Below are 21008 nucleotides of genomic sequence, written 5' to 3'. Positions count from 1 at the left end.
CCACAGCTACAGCTCTAGGGCCCTCGTGGCACAGGCTGCTCAGCAGCCAGATCCTGGAACCTTGTGTGCTGGGACAGCTTCAGCCCCTTAGTGAGCAGGCAGGGACGGGGGTCCCCAGCTTGCCCAGTTGCCTGTTTGTTCATGTTGACAGCATTAGCAAGCACTATCCCCAACTCTAAGCTATTCCTCCCATCCAGTCTTTTCAGTCATTCTTTTTTTTATTTTCCTTTTTTCTCTCCTGTAATTTTTGGACATACCAGTACAAGTATGAGGTGAGTGGCCGGGGAAGTAGTCTTACATCCCCCACTTCATCCAGCCACATCATCCAGAAGCTCCTCTGACAGTACAGAAGGAAAGGGGAAACACTTCAGGGTGAGGAGCAAGCAAAATGTCACACACAAGACTCCTACTCTAACCTGTCCCAGTGCCCGAGGTGCTCCCATGACTTGGGTCAGCTCAGAGAGTCCAGGAGGTCCCAGCCCCAGCTGCTATGCTGAGGGGCAAATCCAGGCTTCTAGGCTGGGAAGAGCTCATGGTTGGATCCGTTTGCGATACAGGTAGGCGTTGCTCACCTGACTCATGATGACCAAGCTGGTAATGACAGGACAGAGCACAGCCAGATACCAGACCCCACCAGTGACTGTGGCAGTGAACCAGAGCGAACACATGGCCAACAAGAGGCTGGCACTACCCAGAAGGTAGCCCACCAGCCCAGAAGTGGCATGGTACAGCTTGAGCTTAGCCAAGGGCCATCGGGGCAGTAGTTTGGGGTAGAGCAGCCCCACACCCCCAGAGCACTGCAACCCCGCCCACAGCACAGCTATCAGCCCTGCCCTCCCATGCCACGTGGCCAGGTGGGCTTTGCCAAGCTGTTCCTTGTGGAGGATGACAAGGCCTAGGCCAAGCAGTGCACACAGCAGGGCCAGCAGCTGCAGCACCCAGTGGCAGCGGGCTCGGCCCTTCCGTGAAAGGGAGCGCAGCAGCGAACTCTCAGGAGAGAACACCAGCAGTGCCTCGGTCATCAGGAAAGAGAACTGGGGAGACAGGGATGGGAAATGAAGTCAGGGTGCCGCTCAGCAGAAGGAAAAAGAGGTTTAGGTAACTTGCTAAACTGCCAGTCACTCTGGGCAGTCTCCCTCTTCACTCTCTCCTCAGTGACAAGAGTATCCATTTGGTGCAGCAAGAGTGAGAAACTGCAGGGCCAACATCTGCCCTGAGTAACTGACGAGAAGTCTGTACACATCCACACTCCTTCCTAGGTGAAATGCTAAAACGTCATCTCTGCTATATTACCCAGCAAACACTAGGTTTGAGATGTGGCAGTTATAAATGATTCACAGGCTTTGTTTCCCTGACACAGGGCTGGATACAATTTCTTGGCAAGAGCTGGCCACATGGGTGCACTGTTTCAAGGAAAATTCAATGTATCACTATAAATTAAGGTAAAAGGGGACACAGGTACACCCAAATGCATTTTCTAAGCTTCCTGCCTGGAGGTGGGTGAAGTCTCATTTTGTGCTTAGACCAATTTGCTCTGGGTTTTGAACACTATGGTTCAAGTCTGGGGTATGAACCACGTGCAGGAATTGGAGTGCGCAACTTCTCCAATCCCACATTCCATCCCTCCAAAGAGATATGAAGTGTCCATAAGGATTCAGAGACTGTCAGGACTACCACCCGTACCTGTGCTCCCTCCCACCCCTAAGAGCTGGCCAGGCGCACTACTTACCGCCAAAGACATAAGCGTGGGGTGCCAGGAGAACAGACCTGGAATGAAAAGGAGTTTTTGTGAGGCTGAGGCAAGAAGAACACAGCCACATCAATCCCCTACAGGGTGAGGAAAATGGGCAGCCCAACATCCAAGGAAGCACTGCCAAACCGCTAGCCCTCTCTTACTGCAACAAGTTCACCCCCTACCTATCCTTGCTTCCTGGTCCCTCCGTGGAGCAGAGGCCATGCTGTGCCACTGTGGCAGTCCTCCCTCCTCTTAGCACTTCACAAAGGGCAGCCAAGTGGGGCACCAAGACAAGGAAAGAGAAGCCAGGTACTCTGGCCAAACTGGTAGAGCCCCCTCACTCACCACCTCCCCACTTAGGCCTCCAAACATAGGATGTCCCCCAGCCAGCCAAGCCTTTCCTGGAGTCAGGCCCAAGGCTTCCTCTTGCTCCTGCTCCCCAGGAGAAGAGGCACTTTCCTTCCCAGAAGTTAACTATAAATTCTACTTACTGGAGCCAGGCCTGGCAAGCACAGCCACAAAGATGGTAAAACCCAGGGCCACAAGGTGGGCAGCAGCCCCAGAGGCAGTGCGCAGAGCTCTGTAGATGTGCGACTCGGTCTCCACAGAAAGGGCCATGGTCAACCAGGCCAATGGCTGTAGCCTGAAAGCATAGTAGAATGAGCAAGGGTTTCAGGTGCCTGCTGTCCACTCCTCACTGGAGCAAAGGTTGCAGGTCAGGAATGCCACTCTCTTCCAAGAAGTTAAGGTAGGAAGGGACAGTACCAACACAGGCATTAGGAATAGTCGAGGACCGGCGGCCTGTCGGCGTGTACCCGCATCTGAACTGGCACTTATCACTGGCCCACCTTCCAGGTAGGATGCGCAAGGCCATGTAATAGACTACAAATCCCAGAGGGCGTCACGCCGTCGCCGCGCGGGAGCGCCTGCTAAAAGGGCGTGAAGCACTACGGGATTTGTAGTTCCCATCTGCGCACAAAATTACAGCCTGAATCCCTTCGCGCACAGTCTCCCCACGTGCCGCTGGCATGCTGCCCCTACACGCTAGGGACTCGCCTGCCTCACCCGCAGCGCTGACCCGATGCGGTGGTTTCTTCCCGAGAAAGCGGGGTACGCGGGGCACTGCCGCGCGCGCTGCCGCTCCTTCGCGGAGCCTCTTCACTTCCGGGTGCGACGTCTGCCCAGACGGGACTTCCTGAGACAAGAGTCCCCCACCTCCAGCCACACCTCCCAGTCGCTCTGCGCAAGCGCTGTTAAGCAGACAGCGTAACCAGTGCTTGAGTGCGCAGGCGTGCTTGCCTTGGCTCTCCAGGCCTGAGGGCTGTTTCCGACGGGTCTTCGCAGGGGTCCGGGGCCAGGGTTTACAGACCTGGGCCCTGCCAGCGCCATGGGCAGCGGCTGCCGCATCGAATGCATATTCTTCAGCGAGTTCCACCCCACGCTGGGACCTAAGATCACCTATCAGGTGCCATCCGTGCCCGCAGGGCTGGGGTGGTGGGGGTGGTGGGGGTGGTGGGAGAGGGACGCTCCCGGGAGCTGAGCAAGCTGCCCGGAAGCGGTGGATTCCTGTACCCCATGCTGCACGCAGGCATACCACTCCTTCATTCGCGGAGAATCGTAAATCTAGGCCACTCAGACCCAGGTCCCAGGCTCCCGCTGTGACGGGGCAAACAGCCCATAGGCAATGATTGTGGGAAATCGGGCTGTAGAGACCCCAGGGAGGTGCCAGCTCCCAAGAGAGGCGGGGTGCATGGTCTAGTAGTAGTCCTGGATGTTTAGGAATTTAGATGGAGGAGGAGTGAGTGAACCAGGTAGGGGAAACAGCGTATGCAAAAGCCAGGAGGCAGGTGAGAACATGCATATGTTTGGAAACAAAATAGTAGTAGGTCTGGGTGGATAGGAGAGAGGAGAATCTCTGGACAAGAGGGCTTAGGCTTTGGGGGTCACCCAGTGTACTCTGCATAGTCCCAGGGTCCACTAAGGGGCCTCTTACCACACCCCTCCCCAGGTCCCTGAAGACTTCATCTCCCGGGAGCTGTTTGACACAGTCCAGGTGTACATCATCACCAAGCCAGAGCTGCAGAACAAGCTTATCACTGTGTGAGGCCCTAGTGGGGAAGGGAGGGAATGTCCCCTGAGGAGTGGATGAGCTTGGGGACAGAAGGAGCCTGACTTTGCTCCCACCTGTTCCCCCCCATCCAGCACAGCCATGGAGAAGAAACTGATTGGCTGCCCCGTGTGCATTGAACACAAGAAATACAGCCGCAATGCCCTGCTTTTCAACCTAGGCTTCGTGTGTGATGCCCAGGCCAAGACCTGTGCCCTCGAGCCCATCGTCAAAAAGCTGGCTGGCTACCTGACCACACTGGAGGTCTGCAACAGGATGGGCTTGAGTGGAGGGGAAGGCAGGCAAATGTTTCTAAAGCCCTCCAAACCTGGGTATCTGCCAGGGCAGGATACCAGCCAGGGTTCCTGGGGTGTGCCCACCATGTTGTCCATGCTCCATCCAGCTAGAGAGCAGCTTCGTGTCAACGGAGGAGAGCAAGCAGAAGTTGGTGCCCATCATGACCATCTTGCTGGAGGAGCTAAATGCCTCAGGCCGGTGCACTCTGCCCATCGGTATGGCCCTGCCTTTTCAAGGACAGCAGAGGGGTAGAGGAGGGATACGAACATGGCAAGGGAAGGCAAGCCTAGCCATGGGAAAGACTCATGAACAAATTGGTAGCCCAGTGAGCTGGGTTAATGATGTCCAGGGTCCAGTGCATGTATTTGGGATGTGGAGGCCAGAAGAGCTCTCCATGCTCCTTGGGTATGTTCCCTTCCCTCTCTGGACCTGTCTCTTGTTCCCTAAAAGGGGAAGATTGGGAGCACCTGGCTGGCTCAGTCAGTAAAGCATGTGAGTCTTGATCTTGAATTCATGAGTTCAAGCCCCACGTTGGACATGGAGCTTACTTAAGGTGGGGGTGGGGTAGACTGGCCCTACCCAGGGCCACCCACCTGCCTCAAGAGCTGCTGGGAGGACTGAAGGGTAATTGAGGGCCTCTTGAAAGAGAGGACACTGAAGATATGGGTGGGGCCCCTGCAGATGAGTCCAACACCATCCACTTGAAGGTGATTGAGCAGCGGCCAGACCCTCCTGTGGCCCAGGAGTATGATGTGCCTGTCTTTACCAAGGACAAGGAGGATTTCTTCAACTCACAGTGGGACCTTACCACACAACAGGTGTGCTGTCCCTTCCTGGGTATCATCACCTAGGGCTGGCCACATCTCTGGCCTCATCCCACTCCAACTGACCCTGCCCTACCCTGCCCCGCTCTTCCCAGATCCTGCCCTATATTGATGGCTTCCGCCATGTCCAGAAGATCTCAGCCGAGGCAGATGTGGAGCTCAACCTGGTGCGCATCGCCATCCAGAACTTGCTGTGAGTGGGGCAGCAGTCACACTTGGGACAGGGTTGCTAGCCAGAGGAGAGCCTCAGGACCCCACGTGCGGAGGTGGGAAGGCATGGCCCTCAGAAGTTGAGCACAGCTGTCTCCCCCAGGTATTATGGCGTTGTGACACTGGTGTCCATCCTCCAGGTAGGTGAGTCTGAGGTCTGGTTAAGCAGAGTGAGTTATGTGGTTTGGCCAGACTGGGGCGGTGTCAGACTTCCAAGACCCTCACTCAGGTCCCTTTGCTTCCTGCTACCCTCCAGTATTCCAATGTGTACTGCCCGACACCCAAGGTCCAGGACCTCGTAGACGACAAGTCCCTGCAAGAGGCCTGTTTATCCTATGTGACCAAACAAGGTAGTGGTGGGCTCTGGGGGAGGCCGTCTTGGGTAGAGCAGGGCTACCTGCAGAGCTGACCCTCGGTGCCCACAGGACACAAGAGGGCCAGTCTCCGGGATGTGTTCCAGCTGTACTGCAGCCTGAGCCCTGGCACGACTGTGAGAGACCTCATTGGCCGCCACCCCCAGCAGCTGCAGCGCGTTGATGAACGGTCAGAAGAGGATCCCCAGGGGCATGAGGGGTTTGCATGAAAGCAGATACACTCTACATCTCTCTGGAGCCTTGGGTTAGAAAGGAAGCTGGAGATTCCCAGTGAGCAGAATCATGCGGCACTACTAGTGTAGGCAGGCTTCCTGGAGGTGATGCATTCGGAGGCCAGCAAAATCAGAAGGGAGACTGCAGGAAAGGGTTAGCGGGGCTGGAGGAAGCACTGGCCAGGGCATCACCCCTCTCTCCCTCAACCCCACCCCAGGAAGCTGATCCAGTTCGGGCTGATGAAGAACCTCATCCGCCGACTACAGAAGTACCCCGTGCGGGTGTCTCGGGATGAGCGGAGCCACCCTGCCCGGCTTTACACAGGCTGCCACAGCTATGATGAGATCTGCTGCAAGACAGGTGGAGACAGGCAGGGCAGCTGGGGTGGGGTCAGGGCAGGTGGCCAGGCCAAGACTGCTCACCTTACCTGCACTGTCCCAAACAGGCATGAGCTACCGCGAACTTGATGAGCGGCTGGAAAATGACCCCAACATCATCATCTGTTGGAAATGAGGCTGGTGGGGGTTATACGCGGCTGTGGCTGCTCTCTCTCCTACTAAGCGCTCCCCGGTGCACGAGGGCTAGACCGGTAGACTACTCCATATTGTCTCAAGGGTGACCCTCACTTCTGTAAATAAAATCATCCATTTCAACCTACCTTTGTTGAGTACTGCCTCTGAACCCGCCACCAGAGGACTGGTGGTGAAATAGCCGCGGTCCCGGCGCTCTGGTGCGCCGTCTGGTGGGCAGGAATGACAATGCACAAGTAAAAGTGCCTGCTAATTATTTATTGAAAGGAACAGCCAAAAAAACAATCAGGAAGCTGTCATGAAGAATGAGTTGGGGATGGGAGCTGGGGTTGTTCTTGATTAAATGGGCAAGGAAGGCCTCGCTGAAGTGACTTTCAACTGAGGCTTGAAGGAGGAAAAGTATTCCAGGCAGAGGGAACAGGTGTAGAAGCCCTGAAGCAAAAACAGCTTTAGGATGCATGAGGAAGCCAAGAGAGGTCCCAGGGGCTGGAACAGAGGAGGCAATGGGGAGAGGGGCGAGAAGAGAAGCCCCGAGGTACTGAGGGGGCAAGAGCTTAATACTGCAGAGTTCCTGGTAAGCTGCTTTGGACATACTATTTCAAGGGCCAGAGGCAGCCATAGAGTCACCCGGAAAAAGACGATAGCAGTTACCTCGTGAGAGGTTGATGGCAGTCGCCTAGGCTAGGATGGAAATAAGTGGGTCCTGAGCAGTACTGGAGTAGAGCCAACAGGTGGAGCCGGGTGCGAGACATAGTAGGGCGAGGAAGCCACTGAGAGGAGCATCCGCGCGGCCGAGGTGGAGCCGCGGCTGAAAGAGCTGGAGGGGGCAGAGTGACCCTATCCCTGTGCGGGTCGACCTGACGTCCGAGGAGGGAACCTAGGCCACAGGAGTCTGGCACTCAGGGCAGACCCAGGAACCGCAGTCGAAGGTGAGGAATAAAGTTCTGGGAGTCCAAAGAGGGTCGCTACCCGCGGCGGGGAGGGCAAGGCGGCCGGGGGCGTGGCCGGAGCCGTGCAGGCGGCACTGCGCAGGCGCCGAGCTGACCGTTTCCATGACGACGACGACCCACGCGTCTCAACCGCTAGGCAACTGCTGTGTCCAAGACCAGGACCCCGCGGGAGACGTTCGTCCCCGAGAGTTTCAGCACTCGCACCTCAGCGCCGGCTGCTGTCCGGGGTCAGCTGAACGCCCCTTCCCGCTCGCTCTCTGCGGCCACAACATGGGCGACCTGGAGCTGCTGCTGCCAGGGGAGGCTGACGTGCTGGTGCGGGGGCTGCGCAGCTTCCCGCCGCGCGAGATGGGCTCCGGAGGGTGAGGCAGCTGGATCCAGGGGTCAGGTGGAGCCACGGGGTCAGAGTCCTTGATGGAGGAGTAGGGACCTGACATGGGGGAGAGGGTGACCAGTGTGGAGGAGCCCCCAGGCGAAGAGACAGAGCTCTCCGACTTAGGGGTATATGGCCCTGAGCCCCCTCTGGCCCCTCAGGATCAGGTTAGGCTTCAGTAGGACTCAGCCCACCCCCACTCCTACGGCACACATATGCTCCCAAATGCACATACACCCCCACTCTCTGGGGCAGGTGGAACCAGCAGCATGAGAATCTGGAGAAGCTGAACATGCAGGCTATCCTTGATGCTACAGCCAGTCAGGGGGAGCCCATCCAGGAGCTGCTGGTCACCCATGGGAAGGTATGCTGGGATCACAGGTAGGGTTCTTGCCTTCCCACCACCTCCCACCACCACCACTCTACCTCTCAGGATCACCCTGGGTGCCACTTCCCTCAGGGTGGTACACTTGTCTTCCCCGAGGGAAAAGAGAGGAGTGTGCTACACCTCTGATTTTGCGCCGCTTTTGGACAGGATTCTGGCACACCAGTCCAAGTGTGAGGCATGGCTTGATTTGGGAGGTAGTTGTGGATCAAAGAATAGCCTAGACTGTGGGGGGAGGGCCCACATTCTAAAGACATCCTTGAATAGACTCTCAGGTCAGAGGGGACCCTCAGTAAAGAACAGGGTGGGACTCTGGCATGGAAGGAGGCAGACTTTCTCTTCCTCTTCCTCAAGGAGAGAGGAGTTAGAAACCAGGAATCAGCCCGGCTGGAACATGAGCCAGGACATGGCTCAGATAAATAACCTGAGGTATCACTTGGCAAAAGTGTTCCTCTGCAGATGAAAGGTGGAGCCCCCTGCCGGAGGGTGGGAAAGGACGAGGAAATTGTGCAAGGCCCTGAGTAAGGATGAGGTCAAGGCACACTAGAACCTTGGAGGGCCAAAGGACTGGGATGAGAGGGAGGGCATCAGCAGGAGAGCCAGCCTGAGAGGAACGCCTGGGTGGGGACAGAAGAGACAAGAGCATAGATGTAAAGGAGAACAAGGCAGCCTAGGGACTAGGCAAGAGCCAGTTACAGGAAGCATGAGGAATGTCCCCACAGAGATACCAAGGGCAATTAGAAATGAAGGTCTAAGGCGCAGGAGACAGATTGGGAAGGTGCCTATGGAAAGAATCTAGGGGCCCAGGGTACTTTGAGGAGAGTCAGGCAGGGCTGAGCCAGGGATGGGAGGGTTGCCAGGCCAAGGTAGGCCTACTTTATCCCTGTCCTTTCCCCTCCCCCTCAAAGATCCCAACGTTGGTGGAGGAGCTGATTGCAGTGGAGATGTGGAAGCAGAAGGTGTTCCCTGTGCTGTGCAGGCTGGAGGACTTCAAGCCCCAGAACACTTTTCCCATATACATGGTGGTGAGCAAGGCCCCTGGTCACACCTTGCCCTTGCCTTTAGAGGGTTCTAGATTCGAGAGGAGAGCTAGTAATTTCCTCAGCAGCTCCGGGCTCTGTTCTCTTTACCTGACAGGTACACCATGAGGCCTCCATTGTCAACCTTCTGGAGACCGTGTTCTTCCACAAGGTGAGGCATCAGCCCTGCCCACTAGCTGTTGCCCCACGCTAGGGCCTGACGGGGAAGGGAGGTTGTGGCTGTGTGGGGAGAGCTTTGGAGACAGAATGTTTCCCCTCTGCCTGCCTCCCAGGAGGTGTGTGAGTCAGCAGAAGACACTGTCTTGGACCTGGTAGACTACTGCCACCGAAAATTGACTCTGTTGGTGGCCCGGAGCGGCCGTGGTGGCCCTCCTGAGGAGGAGTCCCAGTACAGCACCCCCATACAGGTAGGTTGAGGTTCCCTGAGGGTGCCAATGGGTCGACCAGGCTCCCTCGAGGCCTGAGCAAGTTGGGGGTGGCCCAGCTTGAGCACCATATCCCCCCCACCCCCAGGAGCTGCAGAAGCAGGCCGAGCTGATGGAGTTTGAGATCGCATTGAAGGCCCTCTCAGTGCTGCGCTACATCACAGACTGTGTGGACAGGTGGGCAGTCCTGCCAGGCCTGGGGCCCACAGTGGAGGACTGGGATCCCGGGCCTGTAGCCTCTGCTCACTTCTCTCCACCACCACGCCTAGCCTTTCCTTGAGCACCTTGAACCGCATGCTCAGTACCCACAACTTGCCCTGCCTCCTGGTGGAACTGCTGGAACACAGTCCCTGGAGCCGCCAGGAAGGAGGTAAGGTCCTCCCCCACCTGCCTAAGTCCCAGCTCACAGCTGCCTGGAAATATCTTCCCGGACTGACGGAGACAGGCAGCTTGCCCCAGGAGACACACTCTGCCGGCTAGCTCGTAGTGGATCCAGGGATGCCTCACGTGGGATGGGCGTGGACCTGGGCTCTGCAGCAGGCAAGGCCTCTGTGTCTGCTACTAAGGACTCCCCCTGATCTAGAGCAAGCAGAACCCCAACCTGGGCCAGTCCTGAGACCATGCAGCTGCCGTGGCTGAGTGAACAACACCCACTCCTCTCCCCAGGCAAGCTGCAGCACTTTGAGGGTGGCCGTTGGCAGACAGTGGCCCCCTCAGAGCAGCAAAAGCTGAGCAAGTTGGATGGGCAGGTGTGGATCGCTCTGTACAACCTGCTACTAAGCCCTGAAGCCCGGGCCCGCTACCACCTCACCAGCTTTGCCAAGGGCCAGCTACTCAAGGTGGGGCCCTCCTCCGGTCACAGCGCCACCCCAGCCCACCCCAGCCCAGCGCGGCCCACTTACCTCAGCCCCAGTCCTATTTCTAGACCCTGAACCTCAGGTGACACGGTTCCCACAAGCACCTCAACCCAGCCCAGCATAGGCCCTCTCTGGTCAGCCCCGCTTCACACTGGCCTTCCCTGGACTCCCTTGCAGCTTCGGGCCTTCCTCACAGACATACTGCTTGACCAGCTGCCCAACCTGGCAGACCTGCAGGGCTTCCTGGCCCACCTGGCCCTGGCTGAAACCCAGCCCCCTAAGAAGGACCTGGTGTTGGAACAGGTAGGTACTAGGAAGTCAGTGACTCAGGAACACTCCCCGCCTTGCCAGCTCCTCCCTGACACTTTGCACGTTTCTCCCGCAGATCCCAGAAATCTGGGAGCGGCTGGAGAGAGAGAACAGAGGCAAATGGCAGGCTATTGCCAAGCACCAGCTGAGGCACACATTCAGCCCCTCGGAGCAGGACCTGCGGCTGCAAGCACGAAGGTGAGGCCTGCTGAGCAACCAGAAGGGGTGGGAGGGATGCAGAAGGCACGGACATAGGCAGGGGTGCTCTTGTGTGCCCACTGGCCAGGCCCAGCCAGGCTTTCCTGACCTCTTTCCTAGATGGGCTGAGACTTACAGGCTGGACGTCCTGGAGGCAATAACCCCAGAGCGGCCCCGCTGTGCCTACTGCAGTGCAGAAGCCTCCAAACGCTGCTCACGGTGCCAGAGTGAATGGTATTGCTGCAGGTGAGGGCATCCTGGGATCTTGGACCCCTAAACCCCCCTTTCAGATCCTCCGCTAGCTCTGCATGCTCACCAGCCCGCCTGTCTGCAGGGAGTGCCAGGTCAAGCACTGGGAGAAGCATGGAAAGGCTTGTGTCCCGGCAGCCCAAGGTGACAGAGCCAAGTGAAGGCTGCGGCTGCTAAAGGCCAGCCACCCGTACAGCCCACCCAAGACTGTGCCCTTGAACCTCAGGATCTCAGCCTAGCCTCTGCCAGAGCCCCAGCCTCCCAGGTGGTGAGCCCAGTGAGCACAGACCCATCTTCCCCAGCAAAGCGCTCCCCACTTCCTGCCCTACCCAGCGGGTAGGCTGAGGACGCTGCCTCAGCGGGTTGGAGCAGGAGGGCGGGGACAAACACAAGGGCCGGATGTGGGGACCCTGTTCCTCTAGCACAGTAAAGCTGGCCTCTAGAAACAGTCAGTCTTCGAGTGGCCCTTCGCGGTGGTCGTCGTCGGCGTCAGCAGACGGGGCGCTCCCGGGATGCAGGGAGAAAAGGAGAGGGAGGGCCCGGACCCTGCGAGAGCGCTCCCCATCCCACGCCCTCGCCACCCAGCTCCGCCTGCGGGGCGACACAGCCCAGGCGCCCAGGTTTCCGTTGCGCCGCTAGCCCCGGCTCTCTCCCGCGGCCCTGCCGGGATCCCGGGGGCGGTGCCGTATCGCGGCCCGCCCCGCGGCCCCGCCCGCCCCGCGCTCGCGGGCGCCCAGAGCCCGCGGGAGTCCGGGCGGGATCCGGCCATGTCCACGGAACCTGAACTCATTGAACTAAGGGAATTGGAACCCGCGCGGCGCGCTGGCCCCGGCCGCACCCGGCTGGAGCGCGCCAACGCGTTGCGTATCGCGCCCAGCACCGCGCGCCATCCCGCACCGCAACTGGGCGCGGGCCGCGGCCACCACTTCCAGCCCGCGGGGCCCGCCACGCACACGTGGTGCGACCTCTGCGGCGACTTCATCTGGGGCGTCGTGCGCAAGGGCCTGCAGTGCGCGCGTGAGTAGCAGCCCCGCGCGCTGGCGAGAGCGAAACGGGCGGCCAAGAGGCAGCGCCTGCGCTGCGTGTCAAGTCGCAAAGGAGGGGGTCGGTCGGCAGGGTCGGTTCCCGCGGGCCAGGTCCATTGGCTTTGCCCCGTCGTGTAAGAGAGTGCAGGCGGATAGATGGTGTATATCCTTGTCCTCCTCCACCTGCATCGGGGCACAGATGCGCAGAGGCAGCTGCCGACCAATAACTATGAAAAAGGTGCTGATTCCAAGCTTTTTCTCTTTAAAGTGTCTTGGCTCTTCTTGAGAAAGGCTTTGTTTCCACCACTCTCTTTAAGTCCCTGTTCCCAGGCCCACCCCTTCCCAAAGATTCACTCACCGTGTCCCCCTCCAGAATCTCTGGGATGGGGGGAGTTTTACTCCCTATGGGAGGGGGGCAGGGGGAAAGTATCTTGGGGCAGCCCTCTGCAAATGGGAATTTTGTTGGGCAAATACCTATCGCAGACCCAGCCAGCCAGGTGCCAAAACATGAAACACAACCACACACCAGCAGCCCTTCTGCCCTCCCAGGAATCACCCACCAGCAAGCGGAGGTTGCTGCCCCACTGGCTAGATACACTAGCTAGAATCGGTCAGGATTTTACAGCCCTCCAAACCCCTATGCCTGGACTTCAAACCTGTCGAATCAATCACTGGGAGTGTACCAGCCATTGGCAGAAAACAAATCATTCCAGTAGGCAGCCTGGAATTGAATGGAATTGAGAGTAGTTGAGAATCACTACTCTAGCCCATTTAGGGATTTAGAGAAGGTGTCCCAGACTTGTGTAGGCATGGAGACCCTCTCATCCAGAACAAGAATCTGTCCTGAACACCAGGGTTGTGACAGAATACCAACCATGAGCAAGGGCTGGAACACTGAAGTGTTCCCAAGGAAAAATAAAGTGGACATACAGATAAAATACAGGACAATTTGGGTGTGTGTCGGAAGCAAAGAGAAGAAAGGAATCAGGGTGATTTGGGATTTTTTTTTTTTAACCTCAAACTGGGAGAGTAGCAATTTTTGCTAAGATGAGGTGCTCTGGTGAGGGTAGGACGGAGGTGAAAGAAGAGTTGTTTTGGCCACATTGGGTTGACAGGGGCTTTGACCTGAGGAGGGAGGTCAGCGATGGAAGTCTTGGATCTGGGGTAGGTAAGTGTACACAGAGCAGGGCAGAGATGAGGACTGAGCCTCAGACACTCTCCATTAGATTTGGGAGTTGAGAAAGAACTAAAGGAACTTAGCAGGAGCTGCAGGGAAACCGGGGTAGCAGGGAGCTCTGGAAATCAAGGAGAGTAAGCTCCAAATGATGCTGAGGGGGTAAGGATGAAGGGACCTGGCATGCGACCCTCCGCACGTTGCTGAGGACCCTAACCAGTTTTCTGGAGGGAGGGGCAAGCCTGACTGGAATGGGTAAAGGAGAGAGGACGGTAAGCAGTGTATGTAGATCAATGTTGTTACGTTTTGGTGCGAGGGATGTAGAGACAGATGACGGAGGAGAACAAGGGTTAAAGGCTTTTGTTAAAAGCGCGAAGATGGGGGGGGGGGCGTTGACAGTGAGGGAGGGATAAATTCTGCACTCAGTGCGAGAGATCCAGCTGTTCAACAGGCCTGGATCCCTAACCGTCGGAGGCCTTCCCGCCAGTTTCCAGACTTTGGGGGACCAATACTAGAATCTGAATAGCAGCGGGGGGTAACAAGACCTTAAGATAAGGCCGGTCATGCAGAGCCTGGCGGGCAGCGGCCTTCATCCCGGGGGTTCTCTTCGGTGCCCAGAATGCTTCTCTGAACTGTAGCTGGGGCTCCTCCGCCTCACCGCCAGGACTCTCTGCAGATTGCAAGTTCACATGCCACTACCGTTGCCGCGCGCTTGTCTGCCTGGACTGCTGTGGGCCCCGGGACCTGGGCTGGGAACCTGCGCTGGAGCTGGACACGAACGTGGTGAGCGCGGGGCAGAGGGGGCATACGGAAATGGCGCGCAGACCTGCCGGCCACACTGCAGGAGTTGCTTAGGCCGCGCGGCGTTACGCGCAAAGAGCGTTCTAACGGGGGGTTTCCCGCGACAGAGAGAGGCTAATTCTGCGCGCGGGCTCGAAAGGGTGCCAGGGATGCCGACTACGAGCGGACCGCCCGGAATCGCCCTCACTCCGCGTCCGCGCAATTTCCGCACCTCCCCGCATCCGCATCCGGTCTTGCGGCCACGCTGGTGCACATGCGCACACGCTCCGACCTGTTCCCCAAGAGAGGAGGGGTCTGCGAGGCCCAGCCGAGCTGAGCTGCCTGGGCTATGAGGTCATTCCTGGAGGCGTGGCGCGTAGGAACCCGCCCTCCGAAGTCCCTCCCCCAATGAGACGAGAGCCAGATCCTGGCTGTCTACGTTTCAGTGTTAACGGTTGCCGCGCGCACTCGGATCGCGGCGCACGCGCACACGCGCCTGGGGCGGTGGTTGGAGGCTACCGGTGCACGGGACTCGGGGAGCTGGCTGGCGGGCGGGCGCGGCGATGGGCGAGGCGGATGCAGGGACGCCTTCTTTCGAGATGACCTGGAGCAGCACAACAAGCAGTGGTTACTGCAGCCAGGAGGACTCAGACTCGGAGCTCGAACAGTACTTCACGGCGCGTACCTCACTGGCTCGCAGGCCGCGTCGGGACCAGGTGGGGGCTGGGGTTTTGGGCGGCGGGCCGGTGACAGTCGCCGGGACCCTTCCCCTTCACACTAAGTTGTCGGCTCGAGTTTGTGGGCAGTCCCACTCCTCCGTCAGTTGGGGTTCCATACCGCCCCGGGGCCAGCCTGCGGAACCGTGTGCGGGGCTCTCAGCGCCTCGATGCCGGGTGCCGAGGCCTTGTTGTCTCTGTCATAGACCGGTTGAACCAGCGGAAGCAGCTACGTGGCTTGGGGTAGACCCGGGACGGGCATTATCCACCTATGACTAAAGCCGACCGCTCAATATGGACGAGCACCTCGATTTCCGCGTTTAGACGCTCCCACATCCTCTCTAGGGGACGGGGGTGGGGGTGGTGGGAGGAAGTGGAAGGGAGGTGTCCTCGCGGGGAACTGGGAAGTGTGTTTGGGAAGAAGGTTCAGACTCCCCCCCCCCCCCATATGCGCTCTTGGACGGAGCCAGCTGAGTCCCCACCTCTTACTAGTCCTGGCCTGCCACCGGCTTCTGGCTTCTGGAATGTGGAGGTTCTGGAGTGGACCTTGCTGGAGTGCTCGCTTAGGCAGCACATATACTCAAATCGGTGTGGACCTGTAGGAAGGGTATTTAGATTCCTAAATTTAGATTCCTAAATACCCTTCCTACAGGTCCACACGATTTGAAGGAAGATGGAAAGGAAGCCTAGTTCTGGACTGTATGCAAACAGGAGCATTTATCCACGAGAGGTGAGGCAGGCTAGATTGTACAAAGCCCAGAGGTGGGATCAAGAGAGATGGAAGTTACTAATCCAGGACTATAAGATGGGGTGCTGGAGCATCTGTTCCTCCCTGAGTCTTCTAGGTGTCCCCATTATCAGAAATCTCTGTGTGCCATGAGTGTAACCACCAAGCTCAAGTAACTGTACAGGAGCTGGTACACCTCAGGAGAGCACCCTGCACAGAGCATCAGGAAAGAGAGAGGGGACCGTGAAGCTCCGAATACCTTGCAGCAATGCAGCAGAATTCCTTACATGAGCCACGGAAAGGGACTTGTGAGTCTTTAGATGACAATTTTGTACTCTTTAAACTTTTTTTTAAGATTTTATTTATTTATTTGATAGAGAGACAGCAAGAGAGGGAACATAAGCAGGGGGAGTGGAAGAGCGAGGAGGCTTCTTGCTGAGCAGCGAGCCCGATGTGGGGCTCGATCCCAGGACCCTGAGATCATGACCTGAGCCGACGAAGGCAGACACTTAATGACTGAGCCACCCAGGCACCCCTGTACTCTTTAAATTTTACTAAAAAATTCAGCCCAGACCTTTGACTCTGGGTCAAGCTTTGACTGGTGCAAGGTTTGACTGGATCCCTGGGACTTTATGTCACACAGGTTTGAGCCATTTTCCATTGTGAAACAGTGAGAAAACCACAAGACACTAACCAGTTGAAAAGGAGGCTGGGGGGGGGGGTCCCCAGTTGTATGTAAAATACAAGCCATCAGTCACTATGGACAGTGGCAGAGTGGAGGGTGGGTCACCATAGTGCAGGAGAAGGGAAACTCCATGGTCCTGCTGTGCACACCTCTGGGAGGGCTGTTGGGATCCTCCAGCAGGAAGCTTTGGAAGCAGAAAAAGAAACTTCTTATTCTTTTAGAATACTGGCAGGACAGTGCAGTGCCTCCAGTCTAAGTCCCTTATTTTATGAGTGAAGATACTAAGGGAGGCAAAAACAAACAAACAAAACCTAAGGGAGGTTCACCTGGAGAGGGGAAGAGACTGGAACATAGATCAGTGCATCACTGCACCCCAGTCCAGGGCTCCTGGGTGACCTGGGAAGGGAGAGAAAGGAGCAAGTGTTCTCATCCTCAGGCTGGAGCTCAGAACCATCACAAGGAAGGGAAATAAGTTGGTGCCATCTCTGTGCCCACCATTCTGTAAACAGAATTCTCCTTCCTTCTTGCTGGAGTGTGGAAGTTTGTTCAGCTTTTCTCCTGCCCCACAGCACTCTCCTATCCTAGTACTCCTTCCTGTCCCAAGCCCTCTGCTCCAGACTGAACAAACACATCCACCCTTTATTCCCAGGCCCCAGCCTTCATTTTACCCTCCAAATCTCCCATTTCCCAGGGCCCGCACCATTTGTTCTTTACTAGTCTTGGAAGGTTCCTCCCTGCCCCCAGTAAGATTTCCTTCGAATAATTTTCTTCGAAAATTCCCTGCTGAGATTTTCACTTCTTAGTGCTCTCCTCCATCCAGATTTTTTTTGGAAACTTGGGGAAACAAGTAGGCTTCAGTTTCCACACCTCCCCAAATGCCTTTCCCCTCTGAGGCCCCAACCTCAGTTTTAAGTGCCACATACTTACTGGAAAGTTCTAAGTAAAGAGCATACTGCTAAAAGGCTGTCTAGATGAAAAGCACCCTACCGTCTAATGTGTCCTCCTTATTCATCCCCATCAGATGGTTTAAGCAGCAGTTAGGGAGAAGCCTGCCTCTCCTGGGCTCAGAGCTGGACACAGGTCATTTTGCAGGAGCCCAGCTGGTAAGAATTCCCCTGGGACAAAGCATTGGTCAGCAGTGATCTCAGCTGCATCTGTGACACTCCCATTCCAGCCAGGGCCTGACGTCAACAGGAAGTAAGGCTGATGCAATGGAACCGGGGAGTTTGATAGAAAAGTTTGTTCAGAGCCCTGGCTTCCCTGGTCCACACTCCACCCTTCCAGCAAGAATCCAGCCCCTGGAGGAGTGGGGGATGGGCTGAGTGGTAGAGGGAAAAAAATCTTTGGGCTGAACCTCCAGACAGGAGGGAGGAGGTGCAGAAGCCTACCTGCTTGGCACTTGTGGGACCAGCTCTACCAGGAGGCAGATTGGAGCCTGGCCTGAAGCTGCCTTTGGCGTAGCTTGGTCAAGATCAAATGGCATGTCACAGTGGTTTCCTCCCTGTGTGTGAGACATACAGGGCTGGCCCCAGATCCCTCACCAGAAGGTGTTAACATTGTAGAGGTTGCCCTTACCCTCATACCCGTACCTGGCTGGGCTCGTGGTGTGCACCAGTCCCACACCTCTCGCCGGGTGGTCAAGGCCCTTTGCTGGGGCAGAGTGGTCTCCCTTCTCCAGAACACTCCTGACCCCACCTAACTAGGGTGCTGGAATCAGGCTGTGCAGTTGAAAGGTGCTTTTACTGTCAATAAGAATCCCACAACTTTTCCTGGCCCCTGGCCTTCTCTCTTCAGTTTTCTTGGTTTTAAGGTATCCTTAGGGCCTCACCCAGTGCTGAGGAGGCCCCATGTAGGCAGCATAAAGAAGCCAAATGACTCTGCCTTTGCTGTGCCCATCCATTGCATGCAAAACCAGGAGCAATGGTGGCTTCTTCTCATCAGGACTCAAGCTTTGTAGGCATTTCCATAAGGCTGCTTTTTCAGTTTCCAGAGACTGCTTTTTCAAAGTGGCCCACGCAGACTCACCTCCCTGTATGTGATGTGCATTGCGGTGGGGTGGGTTCTTTTAGGACCCTGTGTCCATGCTGACCCCTCTTTCAGGACGAGCCTGTAGCGTGGGAAACACCTGACCTTTCTCAGGCTGAGGTTGAACAGAAGATCAAGGAGTACAATAGCCAGATCAACAGCAACCTCTTCATGAGCCTGGTGAGTTGACAGTCTGGGGAAGGAGGTGTGGGGGGAGGCTACAGCTAAAGTCACAGCTAAGGTATTCTTGGGTGGGCCTAAGCAGTAATTTATTTACACCTAGCCTAGCCCCAAGTGGACTAGCAGTGTCCAAATCTGTTCCATCTCACGTGGAACGTAGTCATGGTTTGGTTTCTCTTCAGAACAAGGATGGCTCCTACACAGGCTTCATCAAGGTTCAACTGAAGCTGGTACGCCCTGTCTCAGTGCCCTCCAGCAAGAAGCCACCCTCCTTGCAGGATGCCAGGCGGGGCACAGGGCGGGGCACAGCTGTGAGGCGCCGTACCTCCTTCTACCTGCCCAAGGATGCTGTCAAGCACCTACATGTGTTGTCACGCACGCGGGCACGTGAGGTCATTGAGGCCCTACTTCGTAAATTCTTGGTGGTGGATGACCCCCGCAAGTTTGCACTCTTTGAGCGGGCTGAACGCCATGGCCAAGGTAGGCTTCCCTCCCGGCCATGTATGAGGGTATATATGCATGCACCACGTGTAAGGGGCTGAATGGGCTGGGGCTGAATGGGCTGGGCCTGCCTCTAATCAGATAACTTTCTTCTCCCTGCCTGGCCTTCAGTGTACCTCCGGAAGCTGTCAGATGACGAGCATCCCCTGCGGCTCCGGCTCCTTGCAGGGCCCAGCGAGAAGGCCCTAAGCTTTGTCCTCAAGGAGAATGACTCTGGGGAGGTGAATGTGAGTACACAGCCCTCTTTGGCTTCTTGGTGGTCACTGGGTAAGGCTGGTGGGTCACAGCTGCAGTAAAGTTGGAAGGAAGAATAGGACTGGATGCAAAGCCTCTTTAAGAGGATGTGAACCTTGTAGCTGCAGTGAAGCATTCCAGGCCACTCAAGCCAAGGTCACAGGCTTGTCCCAAGATGCCTGGAAGAACTGTCTTAGTGGTCTGTTCTTTTCTGTTGTGGAAAGTCCTCAGGAGATGGAGGAATGCCTCTGCTAGTATGGTGATTCCAAGCCAGATCAAAACACACAGGTGGGCCCACATCATCAGGGAGACACCCATTCAACCACTATGACTTTTTACCTAGAAGCTTTCTGGCTTCAAAGTATTGGGTCTGTGGAGTAGTATTAAACTCAGAGTGTGGGCATAGCCTTTCCATAGATAACTGGGTGACATCTGGTTTGGTTGTCTGTCTTCAAGGTGACTGCCCTACTTTATGGGGCCCATCTTCTCTATAGACTATTGTCAAGAATCCTAGCATGGGCCATTCAGGCAAGAACTACATTAGAAAGCCCCATCCTAGCTGTGTGACATGACTGCTGCTCTTTGCTGGGGAGGGCCTGCTGATTTGGCCATGCCTGCTGCAGCCTGTTTCCCTCCTCTCCACCTGCAGTGGGATGCCTTCAGCTTGCCTGAACTACACAACTTCCTGCGCATCTTACAGCGGGAGGAAGAGGAACACCTGCGCCAGATCCTGCAAAAGTACTCCTATTGCCGTCAGAAGATCCAGGAGGCCCTGCACGCCTGCCCCCTGGGGTGACCTCTTGTACCCCTGGGGGAAAGGAGGAGAGTAGGCAGCGCCGAGGGCGTGCCGTGTGAGTGTGACAGGGCCCATGTGGCCTGAAGAATGAGTGTGCGTGGAGGTCATCTCTTACCAGGGGAATGAGCCCAGAGAACAGCAAAGGAGCTGGCCCCCTGTGTCCACCCATAGGTGTAGCAGAGCATGGCTCTTCTGCCCTTTGTGTAGTGGGTCATGCTGGACCGGGGTTGCCCCAGGAAGCTGCTCCAGGCTTGCAGCAGGGATTGAGCAGAATTAAGTCTCCTTAATTCATGTCTCAGATTCCAGAATCTTGGGAAACCCTACAAACAGAATAGGGTCATGTTTGCAGGGATAAGGGCCCTCATCTATGGGGAAGGGTCGTATGTTTCGGGTCTCAGATGGGGTGTCAGGACAGTCGGAGCCAAGGGCAGGTGTTCAAGATAAGGCAGGCATGGGGAATGAGTCTAGGTTTCCCTCTACGGTGGCTTCTGACTCCTCACACACACTGGGGTCAGGGAATGCTGGCTCATGGTGCAGCAACAGTGCCTCAGTGCCTCCTCCACGGAGGATGTCCCTAGGCCAGGGTCTGTGTGAGTGTGGGCACTGGTCCAGGTCTGTGCCTTCTTTGCCAGTCAAAGCGAGGGTCTTTCCCTCAGTTATTTTTGATGATGTGTGCGAATGTATGTACTATTTTGTGGCCTCAGCTGCTTGCCTCCTGTGGGGAAGGGGGTGGGGGTGACAGTCATCATCAGGGCCTGGGGCCTGAAGAGAATTGGCTGAATAAAGATTTAAGATTTCTGCTTTGGAACTCTTTATTATGGGTCCTCAACCGAAGTTGCCCTCATGCCAGTGGCTACCAAGGGTGATGGACAGGCTCATAGAGCACCTTTTAAAAGTCACCATGTGACCAATATTTGAAGGATGTGGGGGTACAAATAGGGACTGTCGATAAGCAGCACCATGGGGGTTCAGGTCAGGCAAGAATATAAGCTAGAGGGACGCCTGGGTGGCTCAGTTGGTTGGACGACTGCCTTCGGCTCAGGTCATGATCCCGGACTTCCAGGATCGAGTCCCGCATCGGGCTCCCAG

General features: G+C 56.5%; 4 protein-coding genes across 11 annotated transcripts; 3 read left to right on the top strand and 1 right to left on the bottom strand.

Moving 5' to 3' along the window:
• Positions 1-203: 203 nt before the first annotated feature.
• Positions 204-2933, bottom strand: LOC123932774 (transmembrane reductase CYB561D2). Of its 4 annotated transcripts, none has more exons than XM_045991375.1 (4): positions 2814-2933; positions 2227-2378; positions 1730-1767; positions 204-1034 (listed from the first exon to the last, which is right to left on the bottom strand). In XM_045991375.1, the coding sequence occupies exons 2-4, from the start codon at positions 2351-2353 to the stop codon at positions 531-533; spliced, it is 669 nt and encodes a 222-aa protein (XP_045847331.1). In that variant the 5' UTR covers positions 2354-2378; positions 2814-2933; the 3' UTR covers positions 204-530. The 4 variants fall into 4 exon arrangements, with proteins under 4 accessions (XP_045847331.1, XP_045847329.1, XP_045847330.1 ...); XM_045991373.1 differs by having other exon boundaries at positions 2801-2931; XM_045991374.1 differs by having other exon boundaries at positions 2792-2925.
• Positions 2934-3005: 72 nt separating this feature from the next.
• On the top strand, positions 3006-6417 carry NPRL2 (NPR2 like, GATOR1 complex subunit). The gene is made up of 11 exons (XM_045989693.1): positions 3006-3200; positions 3744-3835; positions 3938-4106; positions 4246-4354; positions 4821-4957; positions 5059-5156; positions 5277-5313; positions 5430-5523; positions 5599-5716; positions 5978-6120; positions 6206-6417. Exons 1-11 carry the CDS (start codon positions 3123-3125, stop codon positions 6271-6273), a joined length of 1143 nt encoding a protein of 380 aa, XP_045845649.1. The 5' UTR covers positions 3006-3122; the 3' UTR covers positions 6274-6417.
• A 489-nt stretch (positions 6418-6906) lies between these two features.
• On the top strand, positions 6907-11524 carry ZMYND10 (zinc finger MYND-type containing 10). 2 transcript variants are annotated; one of them, XM_045991434.1, is made up of 13 exons: positions 6907-7219; positions 7377-7602; positions 7869-7977; positions 8907-9023; positions 9136-9189; positions 9311-9445; positions 9552-9640; positions 9733-9833; positions 10130-10302; positions 10498-10623; positions 10706-10827; positions 10948-11073; positions 11162-11524. In XM_045991434.1, exons 2-13 carry the CDS (start codon positions 7511-7513, stop codon positions 11235-11237), a joined length of 1320 nt encoding a protein of 439 aa, XP_045847390.1. In that variant the 5' UTR covers positions 6907-7219; positions 7377-7510; the 3' UTR covers positions 11238-11524. The 2 variants fall into 2 exon arrangements, with proteins under 2 accessions (XP_045847390.1, XP_045847389.1); XM_045991433.1 differs by lacking the exon at positions 6907-7219 and having other exon boundaries at positions 7242-7602.
• Positions 11499-20717, top strand: RASSF1 (Ras association domain family member 1). Of its 4 annotated transcripts, none has more exons than XM_045991435.1 (6): positions 11499-12093; positions 13952-14058; positions 18284-18388; positions 18571-18868; positions 19001-19116; positions 19773-20717. In XM_045991435.1, exons 1-6 carry the CDS (start codon positions 11589-11591, stop codon positions 19917-19919), a joined length of 1278 nt encoding a protein of 425 aa, XP_045847391.1. In that variant the 5' UTR covers positions 11499-11588; the 3' UTR covers positions 19920-20717. The 4 variants fall into 4 exon arrangements, with proteins under 4 accessions (XP_045847391.1, XP_045847392.1, XP_045847394.1 ...); XM_045991436.1 differs by lacking the exon at positions 11499-12093 and adding an exon at positions 12123-12339; XM_045991438.1 differs by lacking the exons at positions 11499-12093; positions 13952-14058 and adding an exon at positions 14068-14771.
• Positions 20718-21008: the final 291 nt, after the last annotated feature.

Source organism: Meles meles, chromosome 20, assembly GCF_922984935.1.
Source record: "Meles meles chromosome 20, mMelMel3.1 paternal haplotype, whole genome shotgun sequence".
Taxonomy (NCBI): Eukaryota; Metazoa; Chordata; class Mammalia; order Carnivora; family Mustelidae; genus Meles; species Meles meles.
This window is presented reverse-complemented; position numbering and strand designations above follow the sequence as displayed.

Bases quoted from the DNA above. Each gene is read 5' to 3' on its own strand.
- LOC123932774 (XM_045991375.1), bottom strand. From the start codon at position 2,353: ATGGCCCTTTCTGTGGAGACCGAGTCGCACATCTACAGAGCTCTGCGC. The intron at 1,768-2,226 runs GTAAGTAGAATT...TTTTCATTCCAG, and splicing joins GCTTGCCAGGCCTGGCTCCA to GTCTGTTCTCCTGGCACCCC. The intron at 1,035-1,729 runs GTAAGTAGTGCG...CTGTCTCCCCAG, and splicing joins CCACGCTTATGTCTTTGGCG to TTCTCTTTCCTGATGACCGA.
- NPRL2 (XM_045989693.1), top strand. From the start codon at position 3,123: ATGGGCAGCGGCTGCCGCATCGAATGCATATTCTTCAGCGAGTTCCAC. The intron at 3,201-3,743 runs GTGCCATCCGTG...ACCCCTCCCCAG, and splicing joins GACCTAAGATCACCTATCAG to GTCCCTGAAGACTTCATCTC. The intron at 4,107-4,245 runs GTCTGCAACAGG...TGCTCCATCCAG, and splicing joins GCTACCTGACCACACTGGAG to CTAGAGAGCAGCTTCGTGTC.
- ZMYND10 (XM_045991433.1), top strand. From the start codon at position 7,343: ATGACGACGACGACCCACGCGTCTCAACCGCTAGGCAACTGCTGTGTC. The intron at 9,834-10,129 runs GTAAGGTCCTCC...TCCTCTCCCCAG, and splicing joins CTGGAGCCGCCAGGAAGGAG to GCAAGCTGCAGCACTTTGAG. The intron at 10,828-10,947 runs GTGAGGCCTGCT...CCTCTTTCCTAG, and splicing joins CTGCGGCTGCAAGCACGAAG to ATGGGCTGAGACTTACAGGC.
- RASSF1 (XM_045991435.1), top strand. From the start codon at position 11,589: ATGCAGGGAGAAAAGGAGAGGGAGGGCCCGGACCCTGCGAGAGCGCTC. The intron at 14,059-18,283 runs GTGAGCGCGGGG...CCCCTCTTTCAG, and splicing joins TGGAGCTGGACACGAACGTG to GACGAGCCTGTAGCGTGGGA. The intron at 19,117-19,772 runs GTGAGTACACAG...CTCCACCTGCAG, and splicing joins ATGACTCTGGGGAGGTGAAT to TGGGATGCCTTCAGCTTGCC.